Source organism: Coptis chinensis, chromosome 6 (assembly GCF_015680905.1).
Source record: "Coptis chinensis isolate HL-2020 chromosome 6, ASM1568090v1, whole genome shotgun sequence".
Taxonomy (NCBI): domain Eukaryota; kingdom Viridiplantae; phylum Streptophyta; class Magnoliopsida; order Ranunculales; family Ranunculaceae; genus Coptis; species Coptis chinensis.
In genome coordinates this window covers 97,121,120-97,138,505 of record NC_141461.1, presented here as the reverse complement: position 1 = coordinate 97,138,505, position 17,386 = coordinate 97,121,120, and the positions used below count along the sequence as shown (strand labels likewise).

At 36.5% G+C, this 17,386-nt stretch overlaps 2 protein-coding genes across 17 annotated transcripts; one reads left to right on the top strand and one right to left on the bottom strand.

The window, feature by feature from the left end:
• Window positions 1-2: 2 nt before the first annotated feature.
• On the bottom strand, window positions 3-6,493 carry LOC147495875 (uncharacterized). Of its 6 annotated transcripts, none has more exons than XM_086564608.1 (7): window positions 4,921-6,493; window positions 3,808-3,907; window positions 2,981-3,046; window positions 2,024-2,419; window positions 1,841-1,924; window positions 1,616-1,691; window positions 3-575 (listed from the first exon to the last, which is right to left on the bottom strand). In XM_086564608.1, the coding sequence occupies exons 1-7, from the start codon at window positions 5,098-5,100 to the stop codon at window positions 218-220; spliced, it is 1,260 nt and encodes a 419-aa protein (XP_086420734.1). In that variant the 5' UTR covers window positions 5,101-6,493; the 3' UTR covers window positions 3-217. The 6 variants fall into 6 exon arrangements, with proteins under 6 accessions (XP_086420734.1, XP_086420739.1, XP_086420737.1 ...); XM_086564613.1 differs by lacking the exon at window positions 4,921-6,493 and adding an exon at window positions 4,133-4,531 and having other exon boundaries at window positions 2,024-2,431; XM_086564611.1 differs by lacking the exon at window positions 4,921-6,493 and having other exon boundaries at window positions 2,024-2,564; window positions 3,808-4,531.
• A 21-nt stretch (window positions 6,494-6,514) lies between these two features.
• LOC147495874 (disease resistance protein At4g27190-like) lies at window positions 6,515-16,288 on the top strand. 11 transcript variants are annotated; one of them, XM_086564599.1, is made up of 9 exons: window positions 6,515-6,776; window positions 7,028-7,108; window positions 7,245-10,330; window positions 10,581-10,740; window positions 11,176-11,372; window positions 12,211-12,319; window positions 12,499-12,547; window positions 13,095-13,175; window positions 13,252-13,981. In XM_086564599.1, exon 3 carries the CDS (start codon window positions 7,247-7,249, stop codon window positions 10,235-10,237), a length of 2,991 nt encoding a protein of 996 aa, XP_086420725.1. In that variant the 5' UTR covers window positions 6,515-6,776; window positions 7,028-7,108; window positions 7,245-7,246; the 3' UTR covers window positions 10,238-10,330; window positions 10,581-10,740; window positions 11,176-11,372; window positions 12,211-12,319; window positions 12,499-12,547; window positions 13,095-13,175; window positions 13,252-13,981. The 11 variants fall into 11 exon arrangements, 10 of the variants coding, with proteins under 10 accessions (XP_086420725.1, XP_086420729.1, XP_086420722.1 ...); XM_086564603.1 differs by having other exon boundaries at window positions 12,470-12,522; XM_086564596.1 differs by having other exon boundaries at window positions 12,470-12,547.
• Window positions 16,289-17,386: the final 1,098 nt, after the last annotated feature.

Here is a 17,386-nt window from a genome sequence, read left to right as displayed (position 1 = left end):
TATTTCTTTTCTTAGTTTCTCCAGTTTGGAAGACTCGTCTTCTGGAGCTCTCCGCAGAATTTTTTTCACTCTTAATCCAGCACCAGTATCTCTTTCCTTCATGAGTTTATCTGCAGAACTTGAGAGTGACAGGCGACCAGGTCTCTTATACGTACCACGAACTATGCTCATAATATCTGATGCGCTATTTCTCTGTTCTTCAACATCTTTCGACTTATCATCTCCAGAAACTGCTGAGATATTGGTACATTCTCGTTCGTCTTCTGATATGGATTTTGTGGACTACACTTGCGGAATGTTTTTGTCGTGTTTTTCCATCAACTTTGGCTTTCTTTGCAGGAACCTTGTCAACCATTTGACATCTACTGGAAACGATGTCAACTTTATCTTTAGAAATTTCCGGGAGATGGGTACATTCCTGTCTGCTCCCTGATACAGGTTCTCTAACTTCATGTTCAACACAGTGTTGGGATTTTCTACCATCTTTGGCTTTCTTGGCAGGAGGTTCAGTCCCTAATTCATCTCTAGGAGACGTGGTGTCCGCTTCAGTTAGTTCTGTGACCAGAACACAGTCCCTGTTTCAAGAGAAGAAAAAAATCGAAAAGTTTAGCTCAAGATGCAGTAAAAGATCGTAAATTATTAAAATGTACTTGGCTTTCTAATTCATGGGAATTGAGAGGCAAAGACAGTTTATTGCATTTTCTATGACAAGGAAATGATAAAACTATAAGAACAAAAGATTATCTCTCTGCATGCGGTACAAAGTCACATTAACTAAACATACCGTGAATACGTCAATAAAACAAAAGAAACACAAATTGGGAACTTGAGGACTGCAGTTATTCCATATTGTCAGGTCAATCATACGCCATGGGTTTCAAAATCATCATTTTGCACTTGCCCACTCAACCTCTGATGCTTACATGGAAAAGCACAATATAAAAATGTAATTCTATTTTAGTGTTCATTACCTTGAAACAGACAAAAAGCAAAACACAACAAGAAATCCCTTTGAAAACAGAAAGCAAAAAAACAAGAAAACCTACAAACTTATAAACCATTAGTTGCCAGAACTGACCAAATACTAAATAAATCATTTCTTACCCCATGGATGTGCATTTAAACCTACAACATAGAACAACCAAGGGACCAAGGATTCATCTCTCCTCTCTTGGACAGGAGAGTATTTTAACATCTTCTTTCATACATTTTAGTATATCTTTGACTAGCTAGGCATATACCGTTAAGCATCAGAGACATTTGAAAGTAATTTTCGTGCATCTTTACAGGTATATAAATCTATTTAATCATGTGAGTAAAAGACTAAGTACTTAACCCAATAGTTTCAGTATGGAACTCCTTGAGTTGCAGAGCATCCAACTCAAAACCAATTGGCAATGAGTGGAGCAGCCCCGGGATTTATATATTTTAACTGTACGCCTTCAAACTCCCAATGTGGGGCAATTATCACAACACAACTCCTCTCAACTATATAGCGAAGTTAAATGAAATCTGATTTAAAGATACAAATCATGTTTTGAGAATAATAATTTAAGTTTCAAAAATCAACTACACAAGTACAAATATAATAAGGAATTGTTGAATAGCTGGTGACCTGGAACTCATTGACTTTCTCTTGACACAACTGGATACATCTCCATCTTCATTAGCATCCAGGCCCATGTTATCAACTGAAACGTGCAACAAACGTGTCAAGATGGCCAAGTAGAAGGTGTTAATGATGCTCCTATACTATCTGAACGTGAGGAGATATTTTTGCTTTGATCTAACAAGATGGAAAGCAAATAGAAGATGTCAATGCCAAGTATTAGTTCCAGACCTGACAAAGAACATTCGTTGACGAGCTTTTGCGTCTGTGAAACTTCAGATGGGTCATATTCAGTTGTATCACTATAGGTATTATCTGGTAGAAAAGAATTAAGAAGTTAAGCAAATAAGATTAAGTATAAGACTGGTTCACACAAGATATTTACTGGACTAAAATTAAGACAGCAATAACTACCTGGTAAAGAAGATCGAAGAGACAAGCGAAGATGAAGATCAACATCGGATTCTATTTCAGATGGTTCCCTGTCATTATTTGGTTTACTGGACGACAGTTCAGCGAAAAGTTTACATCCATCAGAGACGTTTGGTTCAGATACTGCTTCATCAACAAAGTCTATCTTCGACTCACTATGAGGCAATGAATCACATGGTACAGAAAAATGAGTATCATATGATAAGGACAGTGCTAGTGATGTTTCCTCTGCATCCACAGATGGTTGTATGTTACTCTTTTTTCCCAAGGGTTGATTGTTCTTGTTAATATCTCCAACTGAAAGAGACTTCTCTCTGAGTTCTTTGATGCAATGCTCTCGGTCAATCATTGAAACAACAACAGCTGTTTCGCCAGCATCTGCAACAGATACTGATACTTTTCCAGAATGAGAATCCTCAAACAAATGTTCATGACTAGCACTTTCTTGACCATTCTGGTTATTACGCATTAGCTTGGACGACCCATCTGATTGCAGTGGTACATCATGAATGCACCTAAAGGACTACAATGAGATCAGAGGCCTAGCAAAAGAACACCATGACATACTTATTTCACCAAAATTTGTGTTACACGAATGGCGCATATACAGGAGTTAGACACGGTCCAGCTAGATCAAATGAATGCACCCAGGCACAGACTTTCTCTAATGTCAGAAATTTCTGAAAGGTGAAAAAGAATGATCTAGGTCAAATGGTGAGTAATCACCTGAATGCGCTGATCTTTAACGTAGAGATCTATAAGAAAAAGGGATTGTCATTATTTGAATCTTTAGCAGATACGCCACTGTACAACATTCAAAGGCCCTCACTTTTTAATTCCAATTTAACTATTAAAAATAAAGAAAATAAAAAAAACAACAACAACACTTAATACTGAAAATATACCAAAAGAAATACTACCTACGATCTTCTATATTACCTTGGACATAACCATGAGATCTCAGATGTGCTTTCAGGGTCAAAGTCCACACAAAAAGCATGGTACCTGTCTCCATACAGAAACCGGTTACAATAAAAACCAATTAAAATGGATACAATCTCTGGTCAAGAAACTTGAAAGCAAACACATTTAAAATAGAAGATAATTGGTAAAGTGGTAAACAATGTTACCTACTTATCTAGGACATATTAAGTTTTTCCTGAATGCGCAACTCTCAAAAAATGGAATTAACATTTCTGATATGTGATAACCTTAAATTTTTGGAAATTCAATCTCCATTCTGGACGAGTTATAATTAGAATAATTTAATAGTAGACCTGTTATTTCAAGTTTCCTAAAATTTCCAACAAAACTTTGGTGGGGATCACTAGCTACTGTTACTAATATTTCAACCTGATTAGGACCTGATCAACATGTAAGGTTTTGGGAATGCATCCATATAATATGCCAATAAATGCTGAAATCTGCCAACTTAAAAGAAGTGCATACACTGATACATGAAGGATGCAAATAAATCCTGAAATCATCAAACTCAAAAAGATAGCTTCAAGGTTCAAACGGATACCTACAAAGTTGAAATCCCAACCTCCGCCTTGTGATAATAGGATCAAAAATATGTTTTCCAACTTTTCTTTTCTTTTTTTGGGCAGGGTATCTAGTTCAACTCATAAAATGCAAAAAATAACAAAACGTGCACAATAAGAAAAAATTCTAATGCAAAAACTACATAATTTTCACTATTATGGGTGTGACAGACACACTACATAGACATGTACTACAATGCTCATCTAAAGAAGTGTGCTAACCATATATCACATGAATCACAAGCAATTGATGTATCAAGAATTGAATCGTCCCCACTTGTTGCCGCTCCATTACGTAACTTGCATCCAAACAGATAACTGCCTACAAGTTAATATGTTAGTCAGAACTACATTCAAAGAAACATGTGATATATCAGAGTCGTAGTAAACTTTGAATAGGTGTTAACACTTCGAGATTACAAAGAGAGGAAGAATACATTTTCATCAATGTAATATATGATAAATTGATAATGATCAACTCATGCATCCAGTTTCAGACGATGAGATTTTCAAAGCATTGAAAGACATAGGCTATTTTCTACAAAACCTTTTGGGCTGAAGTCGGGCAAAAAACTATTGAATTGGTGGAAATTTCTTTCAATACGGCACTTTAACCAGAGAGTTAAATCATTCAAATATTATCCTCATCCCAAAAGTTGACAACCCAACTCTCCCAGAACATTTCCGTCCAATTAGCTTGACCAATGTAAGTTACAAGATCATTGTTTCTCGTATCGACCCTTGCTGCAAAATGGATCTCTCCCCTGCATGATAATGTGCTCATGGCCCATGAAGCTTTCCATGCAATTAGAAGTCGAGATAACCAGAAGAAAAAGTATTTTGCATTGAAACAATGTAACAGAATTTGATAAAAAGTTTCTCTCTTCATTACATGAACTCCATCCATATCTACTGCACTCCTTCTCTTTCTAACAACTTCCTCGCTGTAAACCCCTTATATACAAATCTTCTGAAATCAATCCACTACTTTGAAATGGCTCGATTTCCAAACCATCCCCATGTATCAATGGCTTCTTTACAGCTTCAGCTCTCCTATATATTATATCCCAACAAATATGTTCTTTACTAAGTAAATTTGGTCTACCTATCCATTCCAATTCGGATAACGACTCAGTTATCAAAGAACTTAGACTCTTATAATCCACAGAAAATTCTTGACTATCATTAGGGAAAACAACAATAAACACAATCTGGATGTTCAAATTCGATCTCGGGCAACTTCCCCTTAACGGGGCGAGACGGAATTTGTAAAGTAGGAAAACAATCTAATCCCATTAACTTTTCTAAATCAGAATAACCCAAACCATCAAGTACCTTAACATCCCACCCAAGTTCAGCAGCACCAATAGCATGTCCAACATCATGATTACAATACCGAAAGTTGCTTTTGGTGAAAATAATAGCAACCCCGACCTTCTTCAGTCTAAAACTAATATATAGCAAAAGTTTTGATGATACCTGTTGATTCCAATTAACCAGTGGAGTTGTGTGCATTCCCTTAATGCAGTGAGTTCCACTGCATTCCGGCAGTTTTCCGGCCAACTAAAACCCATGGAATAGCAAAAAGTACACTTCTCTACTAACCTAACAAGTAACAGCTGCTTAGAGAGAAAGTTTACGGTATAGCAAACTCCTCAGGTAAACAATGAAGAATGTAATGAAAGATGATATAATAATAGCTCGATCCCAAAACTCCCCACATGCACTAGTAAGGATTATTACATTTACACTTGTTCATCAACCAAAAGTTGATTTTATATGAACTGGAGACATTACATTATAAGTTGAAAGGGGTTGCTGCATGTCTTGAAAGAACAGATGCTGCATAACCCAGCTTTATCCAAAATTTGAGGTGTAGTATTAGTGTCAGAGAACAAAATTTTGCGAGTTCAGGATAGCCATTAGCACACTGTGCACCTCATCTTTAAATGATGATGTCCGAAAACTTCAAAGGGATAATAGAAACAGTTGTGTGTGTAGGTAGCCATTGTTTATTCAAAAGGATGTAATTAGAATTTTTATCGGTAGGAACCTCCAAGTACCTGCACGTGTGTATAGGTGGCCATTGTTTTGGGTTGTTTTGAATTTGATAAAAGATAAACAATTTTTTTGTAATACACTAAATCATGAATACTGTACAGATTAGTCGGTTACCTATTACCTATTCAAGCTTCAAAATTTTGATTTTAACTAGCAAGTTATGTTCTCATTCATTCATTTTTTTACCTATTAGTAGAAGATTATCAATCCTATTAGGGATCTAGATGCTTTTGAAAGGTGCCTGCGCCCACCTTGAATCCTACCCTCGCTATTAATTACACTCCCTTCCACAAGACTGGTATCCCCTGGGAATAAATCGTTCAACATGATCAGAAAACAAAGTTCTCTTAACTATTTTAACTAACAAAATGCAAATAACAATCACAGCTAAGTCAAATATTTTGCAAAATGGAAGAAACCGAAAAACTAATCAACCTTGGGGTAGCTTATATTCTCCTGATAAAGAAGTAGCTGAAAGGGAAGTGTGTTTAGCTTTAGTTAGTGGGAAGGGAATATGGGACAAAGCTTTACTTAGTGGTAGTAAACCTTTTTTGACTTGGAAGAACATCATGCGTGCAAGCTAAGCAAACTACTCTCTTTTCTCAGCAAACTACTCTCTTTTCTCTAGTGTGAAGAAACAGAGTTGGCTTCTTTATTTTTTTACTACTTAGTTTACAATTAAACCGATGTTAATTCGGGACAAGACTTTGTACAATATTTACACCATTCATAATGAATTCACACTAATCACATTTGTAATGAAATTTGCATTTTTTATGTCGGCAAAAACAGAAAATCGGATGATCAAAAATTCAAATGAAGTTACGTAGGAAGCAATTCAACAACAGTCCAGGTACATGCATCTTACCAAAGTATCAAACATAGCATTCAATAATGGAAGACCCACCAGTCCCACCACCACGTGCAAAGGAAGAAGACTTGAAAGAAAAGTGGAGACCTGATAATATATTTGTGGTTCACACATTCTCTCTTTATTGACTGCAGGAAGAAACAGAGTTGTTGGTTTTTTTCATTTCATCACAAACAGCAGAGAGAGTTTCCATAACTTCTTTGTGGATCTTGGACTAGTACTCAGCTTAACATCACTCGATCAATTATTATATTACAAGGTGAGTTCATTACAATTTTTTTCTTCCTTGTTAGTTGCTATTATACACTTGATTATTACTCTTGTTTTTTAATCGTCATTCATTGTTAAAGAACATAACCATGTTCTGCAAACTTAAACTCTTGATCCATCACTTATTTGAAATCTGAGCTAACCAATTCTACTGATAAAGTCCAATGATGACTATCTCTTAAAACTGATTTGTATTTTTAGCTGCTAATTCTCCACCTTTACATGATTTTAAATGTGCAGATATCCAGTTCGTACTTGAACGTTTTCCTTTGGTTCTTGTTATTAGAGGTTCAGAGAACATCCAACTGCCCAAACAAACAAGTGAGATTATACATATTCTCTATTTACTTAATGTTATGTATTTTACATATATCCTACTGGAATTACATATACCCTACTGGAATAGCTCTATCATGTCTCATCACTTTAATTAACAACCAATGTTTTGTAATGACAGGTATGGAAGTTGTTGGAGCAGCAATTGGAAGCGTACTGACTTGTGCGCTTAATCAGTTGGGTGTCAAAAGTCTGAGTGAAGAAATTCAGACATTGAGAAACAAAAAAGGAGATCTGATTGCCAGAGTAAAGGAGGTGGAAGAAACATTGCGAATTGCAGAGATAGAACAAGGAAAGAAGCGCACAAGTAAAGCACAGAATTGGTTGACTAATGCCAACAGTGTTATAAATAAGGCGGATGATGTGGACAAGGAAGCCAACGTGGGAAGGAGATGCCTAAGTGGAGTTTTACCGAATTGTTGTTCGCCTAGTTGTTGTTCACGACTGAAATTGCTAAAACAAATTTTTGAGTTCACTGAAGAGATGGTTGGTCTCTTAGGTGAGGCTAGTCGATTCTCAGAAGAGTCTTTGACGTTTTTGGGAATGGAGATACCAACTACAAGACTGATTGGTAGTACTGCTGCTAAGAACTCCAAGATGGTTTGGGAATATATAGTAGGTGATGAGTTTGAGAAAATTGGTGTCTACGGCATGGGTGGCGTGGGAAAAACCACCATTATGACGACAATCAGTAACCAGCTCGTGCAAGAACGTAGACGTTTTGAAAATGTTTTGTGGGTTACTGTATCCAGAGATGTTGATGCTCAAAAACTTCAACAGCAGATTGCGAAAGTAGTCGGTTTGGATCTTTCTGCTAGACAAGATGAAGCTAGTAGATCGTCATCACTGTTGAGTGCATTGCAAAGAAAGGGAAAATTTGTACTTTTCTTGGACGACATATGGAAGGCATTTGATCTACATAAGCTAGGAGTTCCCGAACCTTCAAAAGACAATGGGTGCAAGATAGTATTAACTACTAGATCATTGGAAGTGTGTCACGAGATGCAGTTCGACAAATATTTGAAAGTGGAGCAGCTTTCTGATGATGAAGCATGGGAATTGTTCATAGACAATGTCGATGATAAACTTGCTCCCGAAGTGGAAAAGTTGGCAAAAGCAATTGTTGCGGAATGTTGTGGTTTGCCCCTTGCAATCATCACAATTGGTCGATCTCTGAGAAGAAAAGATGTTGATGAATGGCGAGTTGCATTATCAGATCTGCGAGAATCTACAAATTTGAACATGGCCATGGAGGAGAAAGTCATTCAGCGTCTGAAATTCAGTTACGATCAACTAAAGGAAAACCACCAGAAGTGCTTTTTATATTGCGCATTGTATCCTGAAGATTATAAAATCTACAATAGTGAGTTGATTGAGTATTGGGTTATGGAAGGGTTAGTCAAGGGATCCAGCAAAGAAGATGAAATGCTTCGTGGCCGTGTTATACTGAATATACTAAAGCGTTGTTGCATGCTAGAAGAAGTTTCTTCAGAAGGTCGTCTTGATAGTGACCTTGTTAAAATGCATGATTTGATTAGGGATATGGCTCTTTACATCACGAAATCAAAACCTAAATTCATGGTCGGAACTGGGCTTTCATCAACCGAAATACCGCATGAAGATGATTGGTCGGAAGATCTTGAGAGGGTTTCGTTTATGGGAAGTAGTATAGAACATATTTCCATTACTCCTAAATGCCCCAAACTCTTGACATTGATCTTTGCTCGTCAGCATTTATTTGGTAGACTGAAACACGTTGCACCTGGTTTTTTTATGCACATGAAAAGTCTGACGGTTCTCGATTTATCTCGGACTAGTATTGAGTCATTACCAGATTCACTTTCTGATTTGGTGAATCTTCGTGGTTTACTCTTAATTCGTTGTCGGAAATTAGTTAGAGTGCCTTCTCTATCCAAGCTTCAGTCACTGAGAGTGTTGAAGCTCACATGGTCAGACATAGAAGAACTGCCTGATGGGATGAAAATGTTGGTCAAACTCAGAAGCCTTGATCTCAGTTTCAATCATAAATTGAAAGAAATGATCCCTTCAGGATTGATATCCAAGTTTTCTTTACTTCAAGAGTTACTATTGGAAAAAAGAAAAGCGGAATATGTGTATGCGCGAGAAAGAGGGGGAGATTTCGTGCAGGAACTCTCAAGCTTGACACACTTGGAGAATCTTACAATCAAATTTCACGAGCTGTCGGACTTTATTTCCTATGGTGAATTTACAAACTTTGAAAAGTTAAAAAAATATTATATTGATACGGAAAGAGAAACATATTATTACAAAAGTCAGCACCAGAGAAGTCTATGTTTGTCCAACTCAAAGGGTATTCCTTGCAATGCCCTCCGACTTCCGAAAAGCATTCAATCTCTTCAAGTTCAACTTTTCAATGAAATCTCAAGGTTATCAGAGTTGCCCTTCCTACAACGGGTCGAGATCTGGAATTGTTTGAAGATGTTAGAGATCGGTCGTTGTGATAATATCAAAGTTTTATTCTCGTCTAGGTTGCTTCAACAGCTTCTTAACCTTGAAGAGATCTATGTTGACAATTGCTCACAATTGGAGGAGCTAGTGGTAGCGGATGGAGATGAGAGTGGTGCCATTCTAGTACTCCCGAGGTTACATAATCTGTATTTATATGGATTACCAAAACTGAAGAGCAATTGGAGTCAGCTATTCATGTACAGCAACTCTTGGCAGTATGTTAGAATTAACGAAGTCAAACTGGACCGCCTGTTTATTTCAACTAGGTTATTACAACACTTTCAATACCTGGAAGAGATCACCGTGTGGGATTGTGCGGAATTGGAGGAACTAATTGTAGAAGAAGAAGAAGCATGTGAAACTGTCGCACTCCTAAGGTTGAAGGAATTGGAATTCAGGAATCTACCGAAACTGAAGAGCATTTGGAAGGGCGTGATGGTTTGTGACTCTCTTGAAAACGTTCGAGTACAGGATTGTCCTGAATTGAAAAGGCTCCCTCTGTTCAACCGAGAACATCAGTCAGCCCCACCTTCTCTCAAATCAATCGAAGGAAGCAGAGAGTGGTGGGATTCACTCGAGTGGGATTACCCACGTCCTGAACATCTCTTTCGAAGGGTGGGTTGAAATGATCTTTTTCTCGAAAATCTTCGCTTCTTGGCTTGGTTTTCCTTTCTGCTTTGATAACCTGCTTCTACACTGAAAACCCTTTCGATCAAGGTATGTGTCATGTTCATCCGTAGTTTCAAGCTTTTCATCAGAAACTTTTTTTCTTTTTAGGATTTTCTTTCATTTGTTGCCGTTTTTAAAGATTTTCAAATAATTTGATAGATAATAGGTCATGCTGATGTTGTTGTTTAATTTATCAACCGATAAATTCAAATTGATTTAGTGGAGAATCAGAAATTCTAGTCTTGTTTTGGTTTCAATTGATTGAAATATTGAATTTGTTTGTTTTGGTTTTTTGCAGGGATTGTCACAAATAGTATTGGAACTTCTTTTGGTAAGGGTAAAACTCAGCGATGGGAGTCTAATGTGTCAACAATGTCAGCGTAACCGACAACACCCGGTGCTGTCATCTTTTGTTCCAATTGCACAAAACGTTACTGCCATCCTTGCACCAACAACTGGTATTTAGAACTGTAAATAATTAATGATATCTATTAACTAGAAATCTATTTTTAATATACAGTAGTTGAAATTTTCGTAATTGCGTGATGTGTTGTTTTGATGAATTGATAACAATTGTGCTCTCGATCGTTACTCTTTTCAGTTTCAGTTGTAACTCCCTAAATGTAATTTGTTAGGACCTAGAAGATCAAGAGTTTCGAAATGGGAATTTCCACAGTTCAAAAGTGTATATAAAGATTGTCACTTTTTCTGAATTTTATTGCTAAATAATAATTTTGTGTACAACTATATAATGAGTTTATTTGAAAATTCTGGTTTCTGTATGGAATATATATAACAGGTGGTATGGGCATTTGCTTTTTTGTTTCGATCTGTTACTTTTTACTTTCTTGTATTTTTTTTTTGTAGAATACCAACATAATATTTGTGTACAGTCTGCGAGGAACCCAATCCAAATGGCAAACTTCAGCAACTCCTCTACTTGCTACACGGAGTGTTTCCTCTCCTCCGATAAGTTGTTTCGGAGCAGGATTCTGAGATAGAAGTGAAAGCCAAATCACAGGGTTGAGCGTGTGGAAATGAACATCAGAATCAGAAGGATTAAACTTGATGAAGATGGACGTCAGTATTGGTATGCTCAAATACCCTCATGTTTGTATTGGCTTCTTCTTTCTTTCTTTCGTAGTTTTTTTGTTACTTCCAAATATTGTAGTTGCAACTGAAATTGCTTTTTATTTTTATCTTTACTTTTTGTTTTTTTCGATTTGTTTGTGGTGGGGGGATCATGTCTTTTACTTGTTCCCTTCTTTGCATGTGACCATACAACTTTTTTTTTATGGTGATATAACTCTGAGTCATTTACATCTTAGTTGGAGATAGATTAGATATATTTTTGTGGTTTGATCAGTAGCAAGTCCTGTATACATGTGTTTTTGTTGTTCACTTACCAAAAAGGGGGAAAAGAAAACATGAAGTTAAGCCATTTAAGTAATAAGCAGATTCATTTTATTAGACAGAAGATCAATACAAGAAACCGGGTAGGAAGGACATCTATATATTCTAGTACTCATTATACAACTAATGCATCTTATGTTCCTCATTAGTATGGAGTTTTTAAAGATTTTTAAATAATTTGTTGTTCAACTAATGAATCAATGGCTATAGGTTTACTAATGGTGAAGTTCTTTGCCATGTTTAATTGATGGGCTTTGCTAGTTCCCTTTTAACTCTTAGAGATAGATTACCACTGACAAGAAGTGAACTACTTCAGGTGAGATTCCACCACTGATTCACAAACCATAGGGTAAATAATTCCTTTCTCACATTTTGTAATTATGAAAATTTATTATACCCGAGCGGTTCAATGAACAAGTGTTTGACCTATATTTTCCATGTACACCGTGAATCAGGTCTTTAACTTTCGATCCCCTTTTTGTATATCTGTCGTTGTTTTAAGTTTTAAATTACAGGTTTTGGATTTGTTTGATGTGAAGCGCAATGGTGTTATTGAATCCGGGGAATTTATTAGGTCATTGGGCATCTTTCATCCCAACGCTCCACTGGAGGAGAAAGTTGCATGTAAGAATTGATTCTCATTACTTACACTTATATTCATGATCTCATATTAACGTACTAGATTCTACTGGTAATCAGTTACTCAAAAAACTGCCCACCTTTCCACTGTATCCTTTAATTTGCTGATCACACTTTGGTAAATTCTTTGTGTAGTTGCATTTCTACTATATGATCTAACGCAGACTGGCTTAATTGAACGTGAGGAGGTGATTTAGTATATATATCATTCAGGTTCTCTCCATTTATTCCGTATGTATGTGCTTGACTTATCAAGAAGCATGTTATAGTACACAAGACACATGTTATCATGCAGAATATTGAACTAGAGATATCAGATATGGATTTAGAGATGGGAATATGTGATCTTAAAATCTAGTAAATATCATATCATGTTATCGACTATGTTTAACACAGTTTTGATCCCACTGACTTTGGGGAGCCATACAGTATAATTCTGACTGATTGGTAAATAATCAATTGAAAATTTTATGCATTTCATTTCGGGTGTTCAAGACCAAATTTATATGCTTAGAAAAGTCCGTGATTAAACAAATGTCTCAACTTATAATGAAATGATGAGAAGTCTTGACCAATACTTTTCAATTTTGTATGTGCAACAAAGGGTCATTCATAATGAGTCACAAAGGGCATACCACATGACTGAATATAAGAAGACATCAGGACGTTCAGACCAAATTATACAAGGCATACAACATTTCAATGTGTAAGAATCTGATTCTTAAACCAGTTTGTATGTAACTTTTGTTGTATGTTTCAGTTAAAGGAGATGGTGTTGGCTCTTTTGATCGAGTCTGATCTGGCCCTCACTGAGGATGTTGTCGAAACAATCGTGGATAAGGTCATCTGCTCTCTCTGGAATTGTACACTTACCTTATATCTGTTTGTTATATATTCTCATTGCTGTCTTGCTACAGACATTTACTGACGCAGATTCAAAAGGCGATGGAAGGACAAATATGCATCAAATGGCTGCACGGTTATTATCATCTCAGACAATTAAAGGTGGTGGTATATGGTAGGACAAAAAAACACCATTTCTGCACTGGTGCTGGGAATGCTTGTGGCGTTGTAGAAATGAAGAGCCTTGTCTCACAAAGACTCTGGAGGATTGGAGGAGGACATCAAAGTTGATAGTGTCAGACTGCAACAGCTTGGATCCATGGAACAAGAAGCAGAAAAGTGTAAGACTTGTTGGTAAACGAACCTGGTGTGGGGAATGCAATCCATAAAAAGTTTAAGGTGCAAGTTTTGAGTAATGGAAAATCATTTGATAAGAGTATAAGACGGAGTTCCCAACTATGGCGGAAGCAGATTCAGAGCTCCTTGTCGAGGTTGAGGGTGTAGTTGGGGATTTCACTATTTCAGCAAGGATAAGGGTGTTTGTCCCCTAATGCTTGAACGAGGGCCAAGGTGGCAGTGTGCTCTTCCCTGGTTGTTTCCTTTTCGAATTCCAATTAGAATTAGCAATCCTCTTATATTTATTTATGTAAACGCTAAGGGCCTTACAATTAGCACCCTCTTTTTTCCGTGGTAGTTGAGTTTGATTGTTTTCTTTTGGAGACAATAGATTTTAGCTTTTGTAGAGATTAGATTGTAAATTTTGGAACTGGCTAGATTAATTGATGTTCTTCCATTCAAGTTTCATTCCACTTTCGCTTGTTGTATCAAATCCAAAACTACAATGCCTCCCACAAACCTACAAAACTAAATAGAAAAGATTTGAACATCTTGAACGAGAAGAAAAGTGATTTGGTTGTGCCAGATAAGTGGGAAGATTTGTCTACCTGCGGCAAGAATAACAATTTGGTTGGTTGTGCCATATCATGGGGAAGATTTCTTCTTTAACATATTTACAAGACTTCATGGGCGTGAACTTAATCAGTTCGAGCCTTTGAGGTATGAATGCAAACTGTAGTACAACCGTACAAGTTAATTAGCAGCTCATTTTCACTGTCAATCTAATCTTAGTTTGATCGCATTTCGAAGAATCTATGATCCTAAGATTAAACAAATTAAGAATGAAGAGGTTACTGTGAAGGATTTATGTATTGATCATAACACCATAAAGTTTGTGATTACTAGTTGTAATGGTTTAGTACTACTAGACCTCTGCCAAATGGAGGAAAATGTGCGTTTGTAATCCTGTCATTGGTCAGCTGCTCCAAGCCTCCAACTGCCTCGTACGAAAAGGAGTCAAGGTTTATATACTCTGTCAACTGGAATCACATTCATTAATTCTACTGGTATTGCCTGCAGGTATTTTTCCAGTAAGAAATTTATGTTGTAGCAACTCTGCAACTCTTGAAAATGGCAGAATCTTGATCTTAAAGGTTGGAAATGGGTACCATGTTGACGATGTCCAGCTGCAGCAACTAAGATCTTTGGAGATTAACCCGAAAAATTGGTACGTCATTCAACCCTTTGTAGAGAGCATTGTTCCCTGATGAAAGCACTTCATATCATATCACCCCATTATCAAGTTCGATTTTGTTGTATTCATAGACTCAAGTTGCAACTGCTCTAGTCTTTGCTGTTGAATGTTAATCCTGTGATTAAATTATTGAAATGCGATGAAAATTTTGTTCAAGAATATACAAAATCAACAAATTTAATGCACAAAAATATGATTGGGGATACAAGTCATTTGTGTGTCTAGGGGAGCCAAGGGACCCTGGGAAAGGGTTTCGAAATTGGTAAAGATTTCCTATGAATGATACTTTAGCTATTCAGGCAGAGGTCACCGTCCCTAAGGTTAGGGAAGGTAAGTTTATGCTGATTCATATATGCATCTCTCATTGCCATTGTAATTCAAATCTGATTCTTTTGGGAAGACTTCAGTTTGTGAGTTGATGAAGATTTGTTTGTTGATCCTTATTCTTTTTCGGAGGCTCTACTGTGTTCAGTTTGTATGAAGCTAGATGCATTTTCAATGTTTTGATTTGCTGTTGATTGTTGATTGTTGATTACTGATAGGTCAAGAGTGCTGTGGTACTATGCAGAATCATCCTGCTGTTGATCTTCCATCATCGAAATTCACTTGGACTATTAGAAATTTCCATATTTTTTTTGTGAATACACAACTTATTATAATCTGCAGTAACATTACCTTGTCCTTAACAAATTGAGTCCTTAATCTTCATGCAGACACACAACACACATTTAATCTACGAGAGAGTGATTGGGGATTCACATCATTCATGCCTCTCAATAATCTGTGTGACCCTAGTAGAGGGTTTCTTGTGGATGATACTTTGATTGTTGGGGCAGAGGTAGACGTTAGTGAGGTTGTGGAAGGTAAGTTTTTCTCTGAGTCATATACAAACTTTTAATCTGAAACGTGATTAGGGAATAATAAATATAGTGTTTCTGGAGTCTAACGAATGAAGCTGCGGACTACTTGGCATCCCTTTAATTTACAACTCTATTGAAGAGAAGCTGGTTCATACCGCCCCCGCCCGCCCCCCCTGTAAAAGATACACTCTATGGTTGTATAATGATATGATAGAGACAATGCACATTTGTTTTGTTAACTAATACTTGTGGCAGTCTGCCTATTGCCAAAAACGATGACTATATATTCTCATCGAAGAGTTGAATTTGTGAATTGGTCGAGTTTACTTTAAGGTTTTGATTTGCTGTCATTTTATTGATTGTTGATAAGCTCAAGCAGGCACTGTGGTCATTCAGCAGAATAAAGAGGGTGTGCCTGAAGCTGGGCCGAGTAACAGTGCAACTCAGCAGGGCAGACTTTCATCATGTGCGATATGTTTAGATGCTCCAAAAGAGCGGGCTTGCATCCCTTGTGGTCATATGCCTGGATGCATGTCTTGTTTGAGCAATATTGAAGTTAACTCCTGGGGTTTCCCAATTTGTCGTGCCAAGATACAGAAGGTTGTGAGGATCTACACTGTTTAAGCGGTCCTTTAAGATTTGCCATATGCTGAAGCAGGTTCTTGAGTATTGTGGATCCTTGTGTAGCTATATATGTGTATATCCTCAACATATACTCGTGATTGTTGAGATTGTTTGCATTTTCCGCGTTCTGAAAACTACATCTAGCTGTATCTCTACACTATATGATAGTCTGGTTATCAAAAACCACACTTCTCAACAGAATAGGCTATTTCTAATCTCTCATGCATTACAATTTAGAAACACCTCCCTCAATTATTCTAATCAGCTCCATCCGTTTTAAGTAATTTATAAAAAAAAAACTCTCACCTCACTGAAATTAGAATTAGCTTTTATATTATTTAAAATAATTTATAAAACCTCCTTCACGTCACTGAAATTATAATCAACCCTTTCAAATGTTTTTATATTGTCTTTTAAAGATGTTAGAGCGACAAGTTTAAAGATTTGAAAAAAACCGATGCGTAACACGGTCCTCTGCCACATAATATTAGCTTGGTCAGACATATTTCCTCTACGAAGAGAACCATACAATCAAACTGGAAGCAGAGTAGTGAAGTACCTTTTGGTTAAAAAAAAATCACATTAATAGTTGTATGTAACATAACCTTTTAAAAATTCAGATTTAAAAATTCGATGAGTAAAACATTTGTTTACGTACAATGCAATTGATCGGTTAGTAATCAAGTTCAACTAAAGCTGTAAACATTTATCAGCATTATACACACTCAGGGGCTTTAATAACAAAACAACAATAATCCAGACAATTATTCATACTTCCATACTCAGGTCTGCTACATCGACTGAGAGCAGATAAACAAAGGCTACCATAATTTCGAGTTCCACACATAGATGATTGCACAATTAATTAATTTAAAAACATCATTCTTTTTTACATGTATGTGATTGTGAACGTCAAGGACAACGTGTTATATTTGACCTATTAAATTACATAATATTCCTCATCAAAACTCAAGAGAAAAATTCCAATGCCTAGAAGTGTTTTTAAGCAAAGTACTGACTTGGTGAAAATTATATATAAAGATGCAGGGAAAAGAAACAGACATAGAACAGACACAACATCCCCAATAAAGGAAAAAATGGCCTGGAATGAGTAACCTTATCTACTAATGCAAT

Coding starts and splice junctions, on each gene's coding strand:
- LOC147495875 (XM_086564608.1), bottom strand. CDS start 5,100: ATGCACACAACTCCACTGGTTAATTGGAATCAACAGGTATCATCAAAA. Junction 1,692..1,840: donor CAACGAATGTTCTTTGTCAG/GTCTGGAACTAA, acceptor TGCACGTTTCAG/TTGATAACATGGGCCTGGAT. Junction 576..1,615: donor AGAAAGTCAATGAGTTCCAG/GTCACCAGCTAT, acceptor CTCTTGAAACAG/GGACTGTGTTCTGGTCACAG.
- LOC147495874 (XM_086564604.1), top strand. CDS start 7,247: ATGGAAGTTGTTGGAGCAGCAATTGGAAGCGTACTGACTTGTGCGCTT.